This window comes from Trachypithecus francoisi, unplaced genomic scaffold (assembly GCF_009764315.1).
Source record: "Trachypithecus francoisi isolate TF-2019V2 unplaced genomic scaffold, Tfra_2.0 Lachesis_group13, whole genome shotgun sequence".
Taxonomy (NCBI): domain Eukaryota; kingdom Metazoa; phylum Chordata; class Mammalia; order Primates; family Cercopithecidae; genus Trachypithecus; species Trachypithecus francoisi.
The window spans coordinates 90,285,897-90,306,800 of NW_022681458.1; the positions used below are offsets into that span (position 1 = coordinate 90,285,897).

The 20,904-nt window shown below is 42.9% G+C and overlaps 1 protein-coding gene across 9 annotated transcripts in view; it reads right to left on the reverse strand.

Moving 5' to 3' along the window:
• The window catches only part of FMNL2 (formin like 2), a 318,596-nt gene that overhangs the window by 11,343 nt on the left and 286,349 nt on the right, over positions 1 to 20,904 (reverse strand). For 5 of the 9 annotated variants that reach the window (XM_033231471.1, XM_033231475.1, XM_033231472.1 and 2 more), the window contains 11 exons: positions 19,705 to 20,017; positions 19,143 to 19,355; positions 16,291 to 16,311; positions 13,155 to 13,279; positions 11,999 to 12,201; positions 10,162 to 10,396; positions 8,967 to 9,035; positions 8,781 to 8,861; positions 6,633 to 6,762; positions 2,155 to 2,318; positions 762 to 863 (listed from right to left, as the gene is read on the reverse strand). In XM_033231471.1, the coding sequence (XP_033087362.1) occupies positions 762 to 863; positions 2,155 to 2,318; positions 6,633 to 6,762; positions 8,781 to 8,861; positions 8,967 to 9,035; positions 10,162 to 10,396; positions 11,999 to 12,201; positions 13,155 to 13,279; positions 16,291 to 16,311; positions 19,143 to 19,355; positions 19,705 to 20,017 (1,656 nt within the window). The remainder of the gene's footprint in view (positions 1 to 761; positions 864 to 2,154; positions 2,319 to 6,632; positions 6,763 to 8,780; positions 8,862 to 8,966; positions 9,036 to 10,161; positions 10,397 to 11,998; positions 12,202 to 13,154; positions 13,280 to 16,290; positions 16,312 to 19,142; positions 19,356 to 19,704; positions 20,018 to 20,904) is intronic. The other 4 variants (XM_033231474.1, XM_033231476.1, XM_033231478.1 and 1 more) reach the window with 1 other exon arrangement.

A 20,904-nucleotide genomic window follows, 5' to 3' on the forward strand; every position in this document is an offset into this window, starting at 1 on the left:
GTTCTCAAAAGTGTAGAGAACCCTGCCACATCCCTCCTCCCCTCTGCAATAAACATTCCTTCTACCTCCACCAATGTTATCAGTGCTACATGCAGACAAGCCTGAAGGATATAGATTGAGGTGTTTCCAAGGTCAGCTAAAATCTTCTAACAACCTTCTTGTAATTTCTCAAGTGGACAAATTCTTCTGATACATGCCTCTTTTGAGTCATAGGCTTTTTCAAGACCACAGCCCTGGATTATGTCCAAGAGGGCCTCCCATTTAAAGGAAGGGCCACTTACTGATCCACCCCAAGAAACACAGTGCCCATCCTTAAAAACACCATCCTTCAGTCCACACTAGAGAAATGCTGGTCTAAGAGGTCCTAAGCCCTGTGCTAGGACTAACACAAGCCGGCTCTCTTGAACCTCTGCTATATCATGCACCTTCGCCACAGGCCACAGCTCACTTCTACGCATTAAACAATTCCACAAGAGGCCTGGATTTTCAGTTCCTTCACCTTGCCTGCCTAGGTGAATAGTCTGGGGCAGCAGTGGTCTTGGAGCATCTCTCTGCTGAGGCAGAGGACTGGCTAGGTGGAGAAAGGGACCATAATGTTCCTCAGCTTCCACAGAGCCAGGGACTGCTATCTATCTCGTGAAGGCCACCCAGATCTGCTGTCCACAGGAACTGGGAGGTCTCTGCAGAGAGCTGGGACTCAGACACATCTTAAGGAGGGCACTTGCTTGAGAAATAAGGGCAAGGAGGGCCTTAACATATACCTTGTATGCTTTCACAAACCGGACGAAGACGGGAAAGAAGACAGAGGGTGGTGTTGTCTTGGGGTTTTCTCCAAAATACTTCACAACATCATCAAAGGCATCCTGTGAAGCAGCAAATTTTTCTTGAATTTCGTTAGTTTGGCATTTGAACTGGATGCTCTGGGGGGAACGCTGACGCAAAGCAGCAGCCACGAGACAGGCTCCCATGGCCTCGCATTGCTGCACCTCCCTTACCACCCAAGATTGCCTAACACCTCTGTGTTTCCTCCAAATGCCTCAGCAGAGGCAATCCGAGGAATGCAATAGTGGGGCACAGGAATTCATCTGCAGGACCTCCTGCCACTTCTACACACATGCATGCACACACACACACGCACACACCCCACATACAAAACAAGGAAACCTTTCAAGAGTTTCCAAAGGCCGTGGCAGAACCCCTTAAAACTAACAAGGTCAAAAGGGATCTTAGTCACTCTGATCCTAAATCCCACTCCCTTGCTTCAACACTCCCTATGACAGCTTCACACAGGGGGGACACAGTCTCTGCCTGAACTCTTCTATGATACAAGACTGCCATAAATTGGCCGGGCGTGGTGGCTCAAGCCTGTAATCCCAGCACTTTGGGAGGCCGAGACGGGCGGATCACGAGGTCAGGAGATCGAGACCATCCTGGCTAACACGGTGAAACCCTGTCTCTACTAAAAAAAAAAAAATACAAAAACTAGCCGGGCGAGGTGGCGGGCGCCTGTAGTCCCAGCTACTCGGGAGGCTGAGGCAGGAGAATGGCGTGAACCCGGGAGGCGGAGCTTGCAGTGAGCTGAGATCCGGCCACTGCACTCCAGTCCGGGCGACAGAGCGAGACTCCACCTCAAAAAAAAAAAAAAAAAGACTGCCACAAACCAGAGGCCCTTCCACTGAATCTGCTTTCTGAGTCTCCATCCCCTAACTTTGCCTGTACCTCCGCTGATGATGTACTGTTCATTCTGTTTTGCAGGCCTGCCTATCAGCAACCCCCAGTGTAGTGTAAGATTTCTGAGGACAAGATCTACAGAAACCCAATACACAGGGAACACTGCTTTGCTGAGCACAGGCCTGATGCATGTGGGTTGAACTGAATACAGGACCCACAATGGAGTGGGTGTTGAAGTGAAAGGGGAGATGGGGGGGACAGGGTAGAGAGCCCCAAATTAGAAAAGGACAATGAGGATAGGGCCCTTCCAAGAATAACCCTGGGAATGGTCCCCCTGTAATAATCAATAGCTAAACAAGAAATCTACCCTACCCTCCACAAACCGAGAGAAATGGAACATTTCTCCCCAAATCCAGGGCCTGCACCACAGGCAGCTTTAATGGATGCAGCCTCTTCACAGGTTTCGGGGGCACCGATACTTGCCTGTGCAATCTTGGCATCATCCTGCAGCTTCTTCAGCTTCCCCTCATTGTTGAGGATGAACTCCTTCAGCAGTGTGTTGTGGTCATGCATGGTGTATTCTCTCTTGGTCAAGTCCATTCCCCTCTGGAGCTCCTTGACATCCAGCAAAACATTCTCAAGGGAGACTGAAGCAGAGAAAGAACATCCCAGTGAAACTCAACGGGGAAAGTCACAACCACAGCGAGTCTGGCTGCTGGGCCAAGTTCTCAGGAGATTCTTAGGCTTACCCAAGGGCCCTAAACCTAGTTTCCAGCTTTTGGCACAGAGATCTTTTAATACAAAGAAGCATTATAAGCACTACATTACATTCTTTGCATTCACTAGTTCTTTTGCATCATTAGGTCATTTTGCCAATGAGCAAAAGCAGCATAAAGGGGTTCCGTGGCCTGCCCTTGGTCACACTGCTAGTAGGTGGCAGAGGAGTTCAGGTAACAACTGAGGACTCTAAATCCCACACTTGCACAAAACTCTTCCATTTCTCTTACAAGAAATAGCCTGTGCGTGGGCCCTTAGGCTCAGCGGTCCTTATCTGCAACAAGCCTAAGGTTTTGTGTATTTTAGAGAAAAGTTCTCACAATGTCATCCAGGCTGGAGTGCAGTAGTTCCATCAAAGCTCACTGCACCTAAGTGGTTCCATCAAAGCTCACTGCACCTTCAAACTCCTGCCCTGACATGAGTGTTGGGATTATAGACATGAGCCACTGTCTAGCCTATAAACTCTTTGCATTTCTCTGACTCTCAAGCAGGGGGCAGCCTTTTGTCTGTTGACTATAGGTTGTATTGATTACTAGGACCCAAAGCAGCCTTGCACAGCTTCTTTAACAACCTCTCCCTATTCAGAAAGGGTGTGAACCTTTCTGTCTGCAGTGTGGCCTCTCCCAGGGCAGGCACTCCCCCAGAACCTCCTGAGCAGCTTCTGTGGGATGCTGGGTCCCAGCTCTGGGCCTCCTTGCCTGACTCAGCTCTGCACGTGGACAAATTATTGGTGCAAAAGTAACTGCAGTTTGCTGAAATACGCTGTTTGATATTGGAATACATTCTTAAATGTGGTTATGTTATACATCATTTTAATGCACATTTCTCACTTTTTTTGCTAATGACGTATTACTTGCTTTTTATATTTATTTTAGACTACAGAGATGACATTAGACAAAAAGCAAATTCAAGCAATTTTCTTATTTGAGTTCAGAATGGGTTGTAAAGCACTGGAGACAACTCACAACATCAACAATGCATTTGGCAATGCATTTGATGGTTCAAGAAGTTTTGCAAAGGACACGCGAGCCTTGAAGATGAAGAGCTTGGTGGCTGGCCATCAGAAGTTGACAACGACCAACTGAGAGCAATCATCAAAGCTGATCCTCTTGGAACCATACAGGAAGTTGCTGAATAACTCAACATCAACCATTCTAGTCTTTTAAAGCAAATTTGAAAGGTGAAAAAGCTCAGTAAGTGGGTGCCTTATGAGCTGAGAGAAAATTTTTTAAAAATCGTTTAAGTGTCATCTTCCTCCACTTCTACGCAACGAACCATTTATCAAATGGATTATGACATGCAACCAAAAATCGATTTTATATGAGAATCAGCAATGACGAGCTCAGTGGTTGGACCAAGAAGCAGCTCCAAAGCACTTCCCAAAGCCAAACGTGCACCAAAAAAAGGTCATGGTCACTGTTTGGTGGTCTGCTGCCGGTCTGATCCACTACAGCTTTCTGAATCCCAGCAAAACCCATTATATCTGAGAAGTATGGCCAGCAAATCAACAAGATGTACCCCAAACAGCAACGCCTGTAGCCAGCATTGGTCAACAGAAAGAGCCCACTTCTCCATGACAACACCCAACCACACACTGCACAACCAACGCTTGAAAAGTTGAAAAAAATTGGGCTACAAAACTTTGCCTCATCCGCCATATTCACCTGACCTCTTGCCAACCGACTACCACTTTTTCAAGCATCTCGACAACTTTTTGCAGGGAAAATACTTCCACTACCAGCAGGATGCAGAAAATGCTTTCCAAGAGTTGTTGAATCTAGAAGCACGGATTTTTTTCACTACATGAATAAACAAACTTATTTCTCATTGGCAAAAATGTATTGATATTAATGGTTCCTATTTTGATTAGTAAAGATGTGTTTTGTTTGTTTTTGAGACAGAGTGTCGCTCTTTTTACCCAGGCTGGAGTGAAGTGGTGTAGTCTCGGCTCACTGCAACCTCTGCCTCCCGGGTTCAAGCAGTTCTCCTGCCTCAGCCTCCCAAGTAGCTGGGATTACAGGCGTGTGCCACCATGCCCAGCTAATTTTTGTATTTTTAGTAGAGACAGGGTTTCGCCTTGTTGGCCAGGCTGGTCTCAAACTCCTGACCTCAAGTGATCCACCTGCCTCAGCCTCCCAAAGTGCTAGGATTACATGAGCCATCGTGCCTGGCCATAATAAAGATGGGTTTGAGTTAGTTATAATGATTGAAAACTCACAGTCCAAAATCACAGTTGCTTTTGCACCAACCTACTAAAACAGTGCAGTAGGTTTTTCCCTCAGTAGACTCACACTGTCTTATCCTTGATTCTCTAACACTTATGATAGTGCCAAGTACATGGGGGGCACTCAAAGGTGTTCACTGGATAAATGAAGGAATGAGTGAATACATGAGTGAAGGCATAGAGAATCTGTGTGGGCCAACCTGGGCACCAGAGAGCAAACAGAAAAAACAGTTCTGCCAAGGAGCAACCCAGTCTCCCATTTTCCTCATTGATGTTTTTCAAATGACACCGTTTGGACCAAACAAAATGAACTAGTACCCACTGGTCAGATACAAATTATAATAGCTTTTTAACATTTTTCTTAATTAGAATTGTGAGGTGTAAGAACTAATTTAGGCAAAGGTAAACTTGAAAGAGGGAAAATCACTTGGTGAGAACAGAAATTCTGCCTGCTGTCTAAATGGGCCCCAAGCTCATTCTAGGTCTATCCAGCCTGCGTCATATAGTTCTTCACAGTCAGAGAGTCATCTCCATCTGCCTCACAGTCTCCACCACAGCGTCTGCAGCATTTATCCCCGTAACAGTGCATCATCTCATTCATTCATTCATTCATTCGTTCACTTGTTCATTCATTTATTTCCAACATCCAATTTTCAGGGGCTGAGAGAAATAGATAAATAAAACCTGACATACCCTTAAGAAGTGCACAGATTGGCCAGGCACGGTAACTCACACCTGTACTCCCAGCACTTTGGGAGGCTGAGGCAAGAGGATTACTTGAGCCTAGGAATTCAAGACCAGCCTAGGCAACATAGGGAGACCCCATCTCTACAAAAATTTTAAAAATTAGCTGGGCATAGTGGTGTGTGCCTGTGGTCCAAGCTCCTCAGGAGGCTGAGATAGGAGGATCGTTTCAGCCTGGGAGGTCAAGACTGCAGTGGGCTGTGATCATTTTACTGCACTGTGGCCTGGGCAACAGAGCAAGACCCTGTCTAAAAAAAAAAAAGTGCACAGATTGCAATGGACATGCAAATTGTTGTAATACAGTATGAGAAATATTGTATGAGAGGGTGGAACAGAGTGCTCTTTAGTGAGAACACAGAAGCAGCAGCCATTTACCCTAGCTGAGTTAGAGAAGGCCTCACCCTCAAAAATTTCATATGCCTGAGGTACCCCACAGGAATCTGAATTTATAATAAACACTGGCTGCTTATGGTTCGATACCATAATTTGCGAATCACAGCCTGTAACTGACTGTAAGGTCAATCTGCGCATCATTCCTTTTTCTAATACGCTTTTCAGAGAACATGGTACATTGGGTGATACACTTCATGAAAAGTAAGACCAGGTTTCTAGTCCTGTTTCTATCACTTTCTACTCATGTGACTTTGGGCAAGACATTTAACCTCGAAAAATCTCAATTTTCTTACCTATAACAATGGAGATACTATTACCTTGTACATCCCAGATATCTTAAGAGTCACAGATGATTTAAATGAGAAAATGTATACCTGTCTTAGCAAAGTAGCAACCAAGAAGTGCTGATAATTTAACTAGTGTCCAGGTAAAGGCAAAATGTTTACAACTACCACACTTGAGCAAGTAGAATGGCACAAAACCAAATTAAAAGTGTTTGTTGGGTGATGATTTTCAGATTCTCATTCTCACATTTCATACAACAGCAGCAGAATAAAAAGGGCAATGAATAAAAGAGGGAAGGGACATGACACTCAGCGGCCTGTATCTTACAGAAAGGACACAGAGATCACCTTTACGCCCACGTTCTCTTCTGCTCTCAAGGGTGGACAACACCACGGCCAATGTGTTCCAGCTCAGTGTGTCTGACTTCTTAGCCTTGGCTTTTTAAATGGGTTCTGAAAAGTGTTTAAGCAGGGAATGGCTCCACCACAATTAAAGGCATTAATACCCAAGACAAACGGTAATAGCTGAAATCAAGTACCTGCAGCAGCTTTTTCCACATAATGAAGCTCATTATAAAACAGGGACACTTGGTGATATTTTTCTTTCACCACATTGGATATATAGTGCAACAGTGTTTGCTTTCTGTCTGTTGACTTTGTATCTAAGAGCTGAAAACAAAAGGGAACATGGGTTAGGTACAAGAATAAAGGGTAACGGGAGAGCTACCCCTCAGATGACGATTTCCCACCCAGAGTCATTAACTGAGTAACAGTCGCCCAACAGGCTGGAGCATTCCCAGAGGAGGGTCAGGATTCCATTTGTTCCTTAGTGAACCAGTCCATTGATGCTTAACTGGCTCGAGAACTTTCCAACCAGGGCACATGCTTAACTATATAGATGACTCTTAAGCACCTAAGAATGGTTCACAGCTTTCCTCTACAGTAGTTCCTCTTTACCCACAGGTTTACTTCCCATAGTTTCAGGAAACCTGCAGGTTTCAGGTATCCAAAAATAGTAAGTGGAAAATTCCAGAAACAATTCATCAGATTTGAATTGTGCACCACTCTGAGCAGCATGATAAAACCTTACACATGCCATTCCCATCCCTCCTAGACCTAGAATCACCCTTTTGCCAAGTGGATCCATGCTGTAAACATTACCTGCCATTAGTCACTTAGTAGCCATCTGGGTTATCAGGTCAACTGCCGCCTACTGCAGTGCTTGTGTTCAAGTAACGTGTTTTATTTCACTGCTCTATTTTTTGTTTTTTTTTTTTTTGGGGGGTGGAGTCTCGCCTGACTTCAAGCGATTCTGCCCCCTGAGTAGCTGGGATTACAGGTGCCCGCTACCAAAAATTAGCCCAGCTAATTTTTGTACTTTTAGTAGAGACAGGGTTTCGCCATGTTGGCCAGGATGCTCTCAAACTCCTGACTTCAGGTGGTCCGCCTGCCTCAGCCTCCCAAAGTGCTGGGATTACAGGTGTGAGCCACCATGCCTGGCCTATTTTATTTTTCAGTTACTATGAATCTCTCACTGTGCCTAATTTATAAATTCAACTTTATAACAGATATGCATCTCTAGGAAAAAAACAGTGTGTATATAGGATTCAGTACTATCTGAGGTTTCAGGCATCCACTGGGGTCTTGGATCACAGCCCCCATGGATAAGGGGGACACTGATTACTGGACTTACATGAACTCTCCCAGCCCTGCATCTACTATCCCACCTTCCTTGCCTTAAAAGAAGGATGACTCTAATTTTAGTGCTCTTCAAAGTGAAGAGCCGGAGGAGAAATGGGGATGTAGAGCCAGCAGGTGCGCGCAGGTGCCTCCTACACAGCAGGGGTCCTATGCTCCAGTTTTTACATTTAGCTTAGCCCCTCCCTTATTTCCTAGACTGTGAAGACCTGAAACAGACATGCTTAACTGATTACGATCTGCTGGAGGCCAGAACTGTGACTGACGGGACACCCCTTATTAAATAACTAGCTCCCTGGTCTGGGGACTCAACCCACTGCCCAGCCTTCTCATGTGGCAATCATGTTAGGCCTGCACAGCCTGGAGGGAGTCCACGGGGGATTTTCTCTAGTCCTGTTCACATTAGTTAGGCAACTCTGAAAATTAGAGCACCTTGCATGCAACAACAACAAAAAAATTTAAGAATATATAGAAAAGTACTTAAAAAAACAGTTTGAAAAAATTCCCTGATTCCATCCAACCTCTGCTAATATTTTAACCTACTTGCATTCAGTCTTTCTCCCCACATAGTTTACTTAGCTGAAATTCAACTGTACATGCAAAGCATACCCTGCTTGCTTTTCTAAACACAAACCTTTCTTGGAACACTCTTTATCAGTATGTTAACGGTGGAAGAATAATAGTTCACTATATTAACTGGTATTACAGCACATTTAATCATTCCCACAGACCTTTAGATTGTTAATTTGCAATTATAAATAAAATACAGCATTCAAAATTCAGACACTTGAGAAAAGAGTCCTAGAAATGGAAATACGGAGTCAAAGGGTATGAGTAATTACAGGTTCTATGTGCTCTCTGTCAAATGGTGTTCCAGAAAATTCGTACCAATTGAAAATATTCATCAAAACATCCCCCACCACCCTAACTTCATCTCTGCCAGCCATCTGTCCTTCAAACAGCTCTCAGATTTCTTTTAGTCCACTCACCAGATCTAAACTCTGAAGTTTAAATCCATAAACTGCTCCTCTTTTACTGCTATTCATGTAGTTTCCAAGGGCTAAGATGATCTGCAGAAGAGAAGGTGAAAACAGAAGCCCATCAGTTCAGCACATCAGGCAGTGAACGCAGCTGAAGTAGTAGCCCTTCATACCTACAAGAAAAACTGCACTTGCCTCCAGAATTTTCTTGAGTTTCTGGGACGACTTTATAGAGACAGATGCTGCTATAATCGCATGTAGTTGCTAGATTCCAATCAAAGAAAGAAAAGACGGGGGGAAAAGACATGTTAAAAATGGGAAACTAATTGGCAACTAAATATTAACACAGAATAAAACAGGCCTGCATTTAGAGCATACAGTCTTCATGATGAGAGTCTACTTTTCCAAAGTATAACAAATTTAATTGTCTTGCTAGGTTTCAGGTAATATTGTTACATGCAAGGTCTTTACTGAAACTGTTCACAATAGCAAGTAACATAGGAACTTGCTTGTCACAAAATCTGTAACCAATCTATAACCATTAAGACTCAGAGTTAAGAGTCCATAGCTGCTTCTGGTAGGACTTAATTTCCCGCCCACCACCTCTAATCATGTCATACAATTAATATTTTTAAATCAATGGAAGAGGCATCAAAAATGAAAAAAAAAAAAAAAAAAAAAGGCAGAGGGGAATATAATACCCTCCAGAAGTTCACAGAACATGTTTTCAGCAGACATACTACTGTAAGCAGAAACCAACAAATTTATGTAGAAACAGAATTGGGAAAGAACTGACTACTATAATCAGTAACAAAGTTTATTTAGAAACAGAATTGGGAGAGAACTGAAGTTTATGATATTCATAAATCTCCACAAGATTAACACAAGGGAATGAGAGATGGTTGGCTATTATGTCTATATCACCACAGTTTACTGTAACACACTTACAAGAAAGAAAACTCTTATGGTAAATTTAAAGCTTTCAGCAAAAGCTTGTAAGTCTGCTCTCTAAGGACAGGGCATCATTTTTAGAAATGAAAGTCACATTTTCACTCTTGCCAACCCCGCCAGAGGACTGTTATCTTCAGGGGGGAACCAAGTTTGAGAAAAGAACCAAGTTTCTTTGTCCTCTGCCTTTTGAAATTTAGAGAACATCTGTAGACACAAAAAATGGCATTCTTTCGGAAGAACAGCAATATGGAATAGGAACATTCCCCATTTTTTCAAATTTACTTCGCATACATAATGTGGAAAAGATGGACAATTTAGAAAGTTCTGGGAAGGAGTCTTTAGAACCCAACACACTGAGTGCACTTCTGGGAGAGACTTTAAAAAATAATGATTCCACATTTCTTTGGACCCCCTCCCCTGCCAGAGTTGGTCCACTCACAGGAGTCAGCATCTGAATGCTTTCAGCAAAGTTCCCAATGAAAGCCATGATGGTCATCTTCTGCATGAGCCTCTCAATTTTACTAAACTGCATCATGAACCTATCTTCATCTGACAAGTTTTCCAGAGGCTTCCTTTCCCGCTCATAGAGCCGAAGCACTTTCACTTCATTCTCAGTTGGAAGGAACCGCATCAAGCATTCCACAAAGTCTACAGGCAGTGTCTTCAAGTCAAATCTAAAGACGGATGTGGAGAGATTAGCCTTAGAAAAAACCTCCTACCCCTTTTTCAAGTTCATCCTTCTTTTCAGGTCCATCCATCCATCCATCCTTTTCAGGTTCATCCATCCATCATCCATCTGGTACAGCTCAGCAAATACCAAATCAATGAGTCTAAGATTTCTCCACTTGTCCTGTGAAGTCCCACCCTGGTGCTGGTGCTGAGGCTTGACTATGCCTCAGGTAACTTAATTGGTTCTTCCTGAAAACCTGGACCTTGTCACAACTGCCATCCTCAGTTTTTAGGGGACTGGCATAGCTCTAAGCCTCTGGAATCAGGAGTAAATGAAAACAGAAAGAGGTAGAACCAAGGCCAAAGCATCTGATGGTTTAATGGTTCAAGGACATAGTTGACAGGCACTGTGAAGTACTACTGCCAATTCAGGAGATTAACACTGTACACATTATCACAGAATATCTGCTGAATTATGTAAAATATTTCAATTAAACCAATAGTCTGGTAGCATTTTTTCTTCTTTGGGAAAAAAATGCATCCAAATGCCTGTATTATCTGAATGTTTTAGGTTAAGTGCGTGCATTCCTTGAAGTTCTTTTTGGATATATGCTTAATTTGAACAAATTAAGTATTTGTTACAATCTCTCTTCTCTATTATTCTCTGGACAATCTTTGTTCAGCTAAGTAATAGAATTACATTTAATCATCATGACAAACAAGATATATAAAGATTTAAAGCCAGGCTGCACTTCAGCATTCAGTGTCAGAAATCAGAACAGACTGTAGGAGGCACTGGACTACGAGATTATCACCCTGGCTGAAGACACAAAATTGGAACAAAGGATTTCTCAGGGTCATTTACACCTCACACCTCTAAGTCTCTAAGCAAAATTTACAAGATAATCCATTTATAAATAATTAGTTCCTAAAACATTTAATAATGTCTTCGTCACATTTGAAAGTCACCATGGCCCCAAGAATAGAAGGATTCTTCTAATAGAGAAGTAAAACCAATGCCTTCTATACAGTTAAAGAGTAAAAAAAATGAACTTTGTTTAAAATGTCCTGAAAGTACTAAAAGCAAAACAATTCATTCCTGTTGTTATGAATTAAAATATGCATCTGTATCATATTTGCATCTGGCATTGAACTGTATCATTCCACAAATGCCATCAAATTTGTATTCAACAAATCTGGATAAAATTCAGATACTCCAGAGGAAACTGACATCTTCTACCTTTTCTTAACATCTGCCACACTCAGCTCAACTTTCCTTTTATGTAAGCATTGCTGGAGGCCCACATAAGAGATAATAAATGATGTCACAATCCAGATGTTATTATTCTAAAACAATTAGTTACTCGTTCTAACACAACACTTCCCAGGGTGATTTCTGGTCCACCTCTTTCGTGTTGGCATCATATGCAACTTTGAAGTAGCACACGCAGAGTTCAGGAGATCTCCGAAGTGTGGATATCAAAAATTGCTCCAGCTTTTATCTTAGCTCTTGCCTCACTATTGAAATATTTGTCATCTACTAATTCATAACTTTCTCATTTTCATTTTATCATAAACTAACTAAAATATAATTTTCCTGAACTTACACATGAATAGCTTTACATATTTCATCAGCAGTCTTTCCAGCTTTCCTTAAAGTTATGGCAAGATTTTTGGCCCTGTTTGCTTCTAGTAATGTCACTTTGTTGGATCCCTTCTGTGGTATCTTCTGTTTGCTTGAAGAAAGATCCATGGCAGGACCTTGGGCTTTTGTCTTGAATATTTCCTCGAATTCATCCACATTTAAATCCTAAGGTAGAGAGGAATGACCATGGAAAACTGGATTATATTTAAAAATGAAGTCTGGAAGCCACCAGTTAGCTTCTTAAGCAAAGACGTTACTTTTTCTATTAAGTACTTGTCTTTGGCCATGGCTTGCTCTATTTTTCTTGTTTTTGTTAGAGTACAACTTCTGGCACATACACAAAAGTGAACATAGGCTGGGTGTGGCGGCTCATGCCTGTAATCCTAGCACTTTGGGAGGCCAAGGGTGGATCACTTAAGGTCAGGAGTTTAAGACCAGCCTGGCCAACATGGTAAAAGCCACTCTCTACTAAAAATACAAAGAATAGCCAGGTGTGGTAGTGTATGCCTGTAATCCCAGCTACTTGTGAGGCTAATCAGAGAACTGCTGGAACCTGGGAGGCAGAGGTTGCAGTGAGCCGAGATTGCACCACTGCACTACAGCCTGGGTAACAGAGCGAGACTCCTTCTCAAATAATAATAATAATAATAAAATAAAGAATAAAAAAGTAAGTGAACATTAGACTACCGATTCTAACCCACCAATTCAATTGCTTTTCAGCAGTTAGCTTGCATAGACAGCTGCCACAGATTAAAATTATCTATCAAATAAGGCAGTGTGATAATTGAGTTCTTATTCACTTACAGTCCGAAAATTTTTATGTCTTTCTCTCAATTAAGGGAAGGAATTATTATGTCAGATCTATATTCTGTGGCATACGCTGAAAATGCTCAAAAGCATTTATTCCTATTTAACATAACTCTTTAAACACAGTTTTAGAGCCACCTTACAAAATAGTGTCAAATGTTTTTCTCTGATATTACATATCTGTTTCTTCTTTACATCAAGGGACTTATAACACTAGTACTTTATCTCTGACACTTTCAGGTTAACAGAACACCCATGTTGGCTTTGCTGCACAGAGTGCACCTCTAAGTTCTAACCAATGAGAAAAATACCTCCAGAATTCGCTCATCATCAATTTCATTGAAGACTGTGCCATTAATCTGATTGGGCTTCAGAGCAACCCAGTTAAACACCGGCATTCTGAACTTTGTCTTGATTGGCTTCTTAATTTTCACAGCTAAAGACATCAAAGAGAATGGAATTAAGATCCCACCAAAAGCCTACGACCCTCAGAAACAATCAGACAACAGTCCTTGCAGATGACACTTTAACACTGGAGGAAGGCTGGCAAGAGGCACGCAAGTAGGTTTTTAAGGCTGGTCAACAACACACATGGCCTCGGCCAGAGCCAGGTGAGGTCATCATTTGATTGTATTAAAAGCCGTCTAAGGGCCAAGGGTTGATTTTTTTTTTTTTTTCTTTTAACTCAGGCAACTAATTTGCTGCATTACAGTTACAACATTAGGACGATAGTTGGGACAAATAAAAAGTGTCGGAGAGCAAAGATTATTACTCATGTTATTAGATAGCAAAGAGGGCAAAAACTTGCCATATTTGGACATCCTAAATTCTTGGTTGTGGACCACATATTTACAAACAAACCTTAGAAGATGATCAGGGACTGCAGATAGTGGCTGACTAGACTACCAGGAGTATAACGTCATGAAGGCTGACTTTCCACTAGGACAAGACTTTCCTGTGGGTGATTCTGATATATTGGCTGCTGAGTTATTTTAAGCAGACTAAGGGCTATGAAAGGCCTAATGAGAAAATAGGTTTTTGAGGTCTTGCTCTGTCACCCAGGTTGCAGTGCAGTGGCGCAATCATGGCTCACTGCAGCCTTGACCTCCCAGGCTCAGGCAATCCACCCACCTCAGCCTCCAAGTAGCTGGAACCACAGGTGTGTGCCACCATGCCTGGCTAATTTATATATTTTTTGTAGAGACAGAGTTTCACATGTTGCCCAGGCTGGTCTCAAACGCCTGGACTTAAGCGAGCTTCCCCACTCGGCCTCCCAGAGTGCTGGGATTACAGAATTAAGCCATCTTGCCCAGCCTAAGAAAACATTTAAGACGACAGAACAAAAAAAGGGGTAAATACAGAGCAAGACTCTGTCTTAAAAATAAATAAATAAAAGGGGGGAAAAAAAGGAAAATAAATTGCAGGGCATGGTGGCTCAAAGTCTTAGCACTTTGGGAGGCCAAGGCAGGTGGATCACCTGAGGTCAGGAGTTCAGGACCAGCCTGGCCAACATGGTAAAACCCCCGTCTCTACTAAAAATACAAAAATTAGCCAGTTGTGGTGGTGTGCACCTGTAATCCCAGCTACTCGGAAGGCTGAGGCAGGAGAATCGCTTGAACCCGGGAGGCAGAGGTTGTAGTGCGCCAGGATCATGCTATTGCACTTCAGCCAGGGCAACAAGAGTGAAACTCCATCTCAAAAAAAAAGAAGAAAGAGAGAATGAGAGAGAGAGAAAGAAAAGAAAGAGAGAGAGAGAGAGAAAAAGAAAAAGAAAGAAGGAAGAAAGAAAGAAAGAAAGAAAGAAAGAAAGAGAGAGAGAGAGAAAGAGAGAGAGAGAGAGAGAAGAAAGAAAGAAAGAAAGAGAAAGAAAGAAAGAAAGAAAGAAAGAAGAAAGAAAGAAAGAAAAAGAAAGGGGAAAAGAAATCTAGAAAGAAATCAATCTAGAAATTGTATTGATTCTCAGATTCAGAAATGGCCACAGTCCCTTGCCCTTCTTTTTGAAAAGCAAGTTATTCCCAGGAGTCAGCTGTGTTTGACTAGGAGGTATCGATACACTCATTAAAAATACTGAAAAACTCTTAATAGAGAGAATGGGATGTATCTTTAAGGGACTATGGGGAGTGCCAACTCCTCTCACTGTGAGGGAGTATGCCAAAAAAGGTAATCCATTTAAAAATATATTTATCTATTATATATCATAAAGAAGTCTTCCCAAACCATTTAGCCATATACATTCAGCTTCATCAGTCTGTCCTGGGTAGCCCATCACACTACTTGGGAGCTTCACTATTTGTCATTATTAGCAAGACAGGCAGGAGAACTTCAGTGCTTCAGTGCAGAACAAAATAAAAGCAACACATGACTAAGCTTGTAGCTGGCTGCCTGCCTGCTTGCCTGCCTCAGTTGGCGTTAACTGACACAGACGGTGCCTCTCATTCCTCCAGAGTTACAAAGGCCATTTAAACAGTAGGAATGTCATCTGATAAATCCACACAAAAGCATGCAGAAAAACAGACACAGCTTTAGCCAAACCAGGCCTCTCCACCACCAAACGTGACACCTTTGTCCCCACTACCCCACAGTGTCAGATTCCTCACCATACAGCATTTTGTCAACGCTACCCAGGAAAACAGATGTTCTCAACGGGACAAAGGAACAGACTTTCCTCTAGCACTTGCTCTCGCACTGCCTCTGGCACTTCGGCAATGTTGGGGATCGGGGAGCAGCGGAAGGGCTGCAGAGGAGTCTTTTCACAACCTGAGGTGACAGGTTGGTGCCAATGGCTTCCTACCTTCCTCCCACAGACATGGTAGGCTCATGACACTCGCTAGAAGTTTGCCATCTGCAACCACTCTTCTACCTATTTAGCAAGGTCAGGAATAAGTCTGAGATCAGAACATAGGCAAGAAAGTTCTCCTCCTTGGAAAGGTTTTCCTGGCTTTCACCAGGGTGGGAGTGGGAAGAGGAGGAAGGCGCACAGGTGACCCCTGGACACACTGTGTCCCCATGGTTCGGGTCAAAGGCGGGTGAGTGCTCCTTGGAGTGGGCCAGAGACTAGCATGAGGGAGGGAATGGAAAAGGGGCACCTGGCACCTTTTCTTTTGTTCTTTTTTCCCTAGAGTAGATCTAAAATCCTTTTAGAGTTGAAGCCTCAGATACAAATATAAAAATTAAAAGAAGAAGGAGAAAAAAACAACTTTCCTCAGAGGGAATGGAAGAGGGCGTGTGAATCCAGGAGGTCTTCTTCAAGGCCAATAATCTCTTGTGTAGGTTCAACTAGAATGTGTGGGCACACCTGGGATCATCATCAGCCGCCACCAAGACTTCCCGCAGACACAAAGTCAAAATGCAATGGATCAAAGCAAAATGGAGTGGAAAGATGTCAAGGCACAGTGTGACCAACAGAAACACATGGCAAATACTCAACACACTCAGTGAGCAACCTACAGAAAAGCTTGATTGGCCCATCTTTTGTGGAAGCAGAAAGAACAGAGAAAATACAAAAAAATTAGATATGGTTAGAGTCAAGTGGCTCAGCAGTTCACGCACTCAGCATAGAATTTCATGCTTCTTGGGTACATTTCACAAGGCAGCGCAGAGCCAAAAATTCATTTCCACTCAGGCCTGCCTCCAAGACTCAACTATTTTGTTTAAAAAATTATCCTCTTTAGAAGAGGGAAGAAAAAAAATTATTTCATCATAGTAGTACCAAACAGCAATACTGAACTGTGCTAGGCATTCCATAGGATAGGAATAATTTTTACATGAAAAACAATCAACCAAAGTCCAAATTCGCATTGTGACGATCCAAGCATATCCTCCCAAAGAGACAGCAAAGGTTCCATCTGCTCAGCAGTCTGTCTCAGGTGACCTACCCAGGGAAAGGGAGCCAGATTGTTCTATCACAGACTTGAGAAAGCAAGCCTTATTCTTCAAATGCATATTTCACACTACTAATATTTTCTCTATAAAATACGAAGAAAACTCTCAACTAGATAAACTATGGGGCCCTCCTCTTGGTCTTCTGTCTTGGCCACCTGCCCATTGAAGAGATAAGACCCTCCTGTTGCCTGTGGATCCAGAGGCCAAGTGATGTCATAGGTTTCTGACTTCCCAGGAGGCCTGAGAATATTAGCGAGGCTCTGTCTCTTGGTTCTACTGGGGGCATCCCGATTCTGTCTGGCCTCTTGGTTCCAGAGTGAGAGAGAGTTACTGAACACACTAGCAAAAACATCTCACCAAATGAGCTTCAATCACTAAGTATTAGCAGTCTAAATAAGGATGAATAATAGAGAGGGATTAAAAGCCTTGTAGAAATTGCCTGATCTCAAGCTATCAAAGACTCATAAGGGTCTTGTAATACTTCCAAGACATCCCTCACAATCATTTAGTGGACACTTATGGAAATAAAGAGTTCCTCTATTTCCACCTACAGTCCTCTAAATTGCATAAGCCACAACAGGGACCACTTCCAAGTATAGCAAACCCTAAAAGCAGTTGGTTATCAGCCGAGCACAGAGCTCTACACATTAAAATATTGAGGCAATTGACAGAGCCAACACATTTTTAAAATCAAGCAGTGGGAAGAGCCCAAGCAAATTAATAAACAGATGAATCACACAGGACATGGCCCCTCAGAGGGAAGCTCTGGACACATCTCAGCCTCTGGGCTCTCACTCAGCTAAGGCGGTTCTGAGTTCTATGTTAGTGCTCAGGTGTGTGGAAGTGGGTGCTAAATCACACATTAGTGTTTGTCAGAGACAAAGGAAGCAGCCCTAAATGAGACACCACAGCAGACACGTCTCACAGCAAGTGCTCCCTGGGGACTACCAAGAGTGCCTAATCAGGGTGGCCAGGTGCACGGGACAATTACGGGTTTCCACACCCAGTTACTGACAACAGCCTGGTGGTGGAACACATTGCCAGGGCTTGATATGAGGTTTCCTGTTTGTCTGTTTATATTCCATAGTCCATCAGCTCCAGGATGACTCTCCTCCAACTTTTCTCCTTCAGAAGTAATAAAAGTTCTAGAAGAAAGTGGTAGACGGGGAGAATCTTGAAGGGTAGAAATAAGTCACCGATTTACTGTGAACCTTACTGTGAACTGGAATCTTGTTTGTTTCCCTGACAGTTTTATCTAGAAGTCGGGGTGGAGGTAAAACCATGGATCTGATGTGGAGTGAATTTATTCTAGGTGACTTTGGGGCATCCAAAAGGGCTCCAGTCACTGGGATGAATGAGCCCTGATGACCGGCTGACAGAGCTGCAGATGGGAGCCTGGAAGGGATGGAGATGGGGAAATCTTTACAGCTAAGACTGGCTTTTAGACTTTGGGCAAAAGGCTCTGAAAACTAGTACAGCCTTGGAAATGGAGGCTATTAGAGTGGTAGTTCTTCATTGCAAATCAGAGACCTCATGAACAGGCTGAAGTAAATGAGGAGGCAGAATGACCCCATGTCACAGGGATGGCAAAGCTTAGAGCAATTCCAAATGCCAGGGAAACACTTCAGTACTGGGAAAATGGCTTGTAGCATCAATCTTTGTTTCCGTGAGTCAAAACAAAGAACTCAGATTTCAAGGCATTAGAGTGACTCTCTTCCTCCTGCTCTAACCCCTACCTCCCATTTTATTTCTGGTGAGGTGAGGATGCTGTTTTCTATCTTCTGGTTGGCAAGAGGACGTGAATTATTTGGAAGCATTTTAAGGCATGATAATATGGCTGTTGGCAGCACTTCCTCCTCGAAGTTTAAATCCACTCTAGCAAACTCTGATGTTCTCAAATGCTCAGAAGACATGCCTGGAAGCCTACATCGGGCAATTACACATAAAAGCATGTTTCCCTTTTATAGATGACATCATAAATACCATTAAAAAAAAAAAATCCTGAAGCACTCAATGTCGGTGCCTAATATTGAGCTTTGACTACTACAGGTAGTATCTGTACTGACTACTCCAGGTGTCCAGAAAGTATCTGCTGAACCCACAAAAATGCACTGATCCTCAAGCAGGTAGCTTGTCTCTCTTCCATTCTCTAGGTGGGGCCAGTGGAAGGCAGGAGGATGGTGTAGGAAATCAGAACCTCCCATTGTGGGGTATGGTTGTGAAAAAGACTACTCAGAGCAACGTGCCTCCCATGCATGATGATGTCCCCTCTACTGGCTACATCAGCAGGAATTTCTTACACTAGAAAGAGATACATGTCATTGCAAGAGACCTGGACTTTGAAAAACAGCTTCAACTCTCCGAGATAAGACAGCCTTTCTGATATGAGTACCTGGGTTTGAATTCTGTGCTCTTACCTGCTAATCCTGAGTTGAAAACCACTGTGGGTGAAGACGTTCCAGGCAGCGGGGGTGCAGAGGGAAGGGGAGGTGCTAAGGGAGGAGCTGGTACAGTCTCAGCTACAGGACCTGGGAGAGGAGGAGGAGGAGGGGGTGGCGGGGGAGGAGGAGGGGGAGGAGGGGGTGGCGGCGGTGGCGGTGGCATAGGTGGTGTTACTGGACCATTTTGCACTAGCAAAGAGAAAAGAAACAGGTGGACTTTGAAAACAGGGGAATGGCTTTCCTGCAATAAGCCATGTGCATATAAAGCCATCTGAAAACAACACACTTAAAAGGACAAAGGACTGTTTTCAAAAACCATAAAATGGCCTCATTGACAAATGGGAAAAATATTTCAACATATGTGAAATAAGGATTTATAATTTTAATCTCAAAATGTAAACTGTTAAGAACTACTCAAGAAAACCAATTCTTAAAGAATATGACAACAAAAATGGACAAAGGACAGAAGTGGACAGTTGGCAAAGAAGTTGTACAAATATTCTGAAACTTCCTCAGTCCTCCTGCCAAGGCTTCTTACCTGTTTCAGGTGTGTCTGATGAGAGAGGCAGTGGTGGTGGAGGAGGGGGCAAGGGTCCCGAGGAAGCGGCCCCCGTTGTGGGTCCCACAGAGTTACCTGCTACCACTTCTGACCCCATGGACAATGTGCCAGAAGCCACAACTGGCAGTATGGCGATATCCCCATCCCCTTTCTTCTGAATTTTAATGGTCCCTTGTTTCTCCAGTTCATGAATCTTTTTTTCCAGGGTAGACTGTCTTTGAATTGCTTCTTCTTTTTCTTTGACCATTTTTCTTAATGTGTGAACTTGAGTATTTGCATCTTTGTAGATTTCCTGCAATAAAGTCCAAGGTCAAGAGTTTATCTTCACATAACATTCATACTTATACCAAGTCTGAATCCATCAGACTGGCAGACTGAGGATAAAGAGAAAAAAAGACATTCATATAGATGGGAATTCTTTGGAACTCAGCCAGAACCTATAAATTCCCATTAATTATTAGCTGTATGCTAGTAATGCATGTAATATATTCTAGCTATTGTTGTTGGTAATGAAGTTCTTTCCATTTAATAAATGCAGCTAACTCGATTTTCCCTGCAGGTATAAAGAAACAGAGCAGAAATGAACCTGAATGCTGACTCTGGAATCTCCTGAGGGTGTTCTGGCGGTGCATGTTTTCCTTCCCTTTATTTTAACCTTCATTTGTGACTCTTAGATACACATATCGGCTAACAATAGACAAAAAGGCCCTACATCAGACTTGGATACACATCAGACTGGGATGAAAAATCTGCAAAGCATGGAATAATCCACTCATGAGTAGCCAGGGGCTGACTGCTCTTGAATGGCTTTCTCTGGCCCTCACAACGCCCCCTTGACCAAGCTGAGGATAGCGATTGTTGTAACATTTTCCCATCGGTAATGCGGTTAACAAAACAGGCCAAAGCTTCCCTTCACTAATTACTTATTTCTGTCTAGGTTTCTAGCAGAAAAACAAAGAAGTTACAATTTTCAATTCAAAGGCTGTCCTGGTTCCTTTTATAAGGGGGGCCCACAGAGGTTCTAGTGAAAGGGTTTTATGGAACTGAACTTCCTTGCTGGGCCTCGTACAAGCGATCTCTCAACACAAACCTCCAGCAAGCAGGGAGACATTCTTCACACCCTGTCTATTATTAATAATCTAAGAGTCTGAAGTTGAATTGAGTCCATATGCTACAACT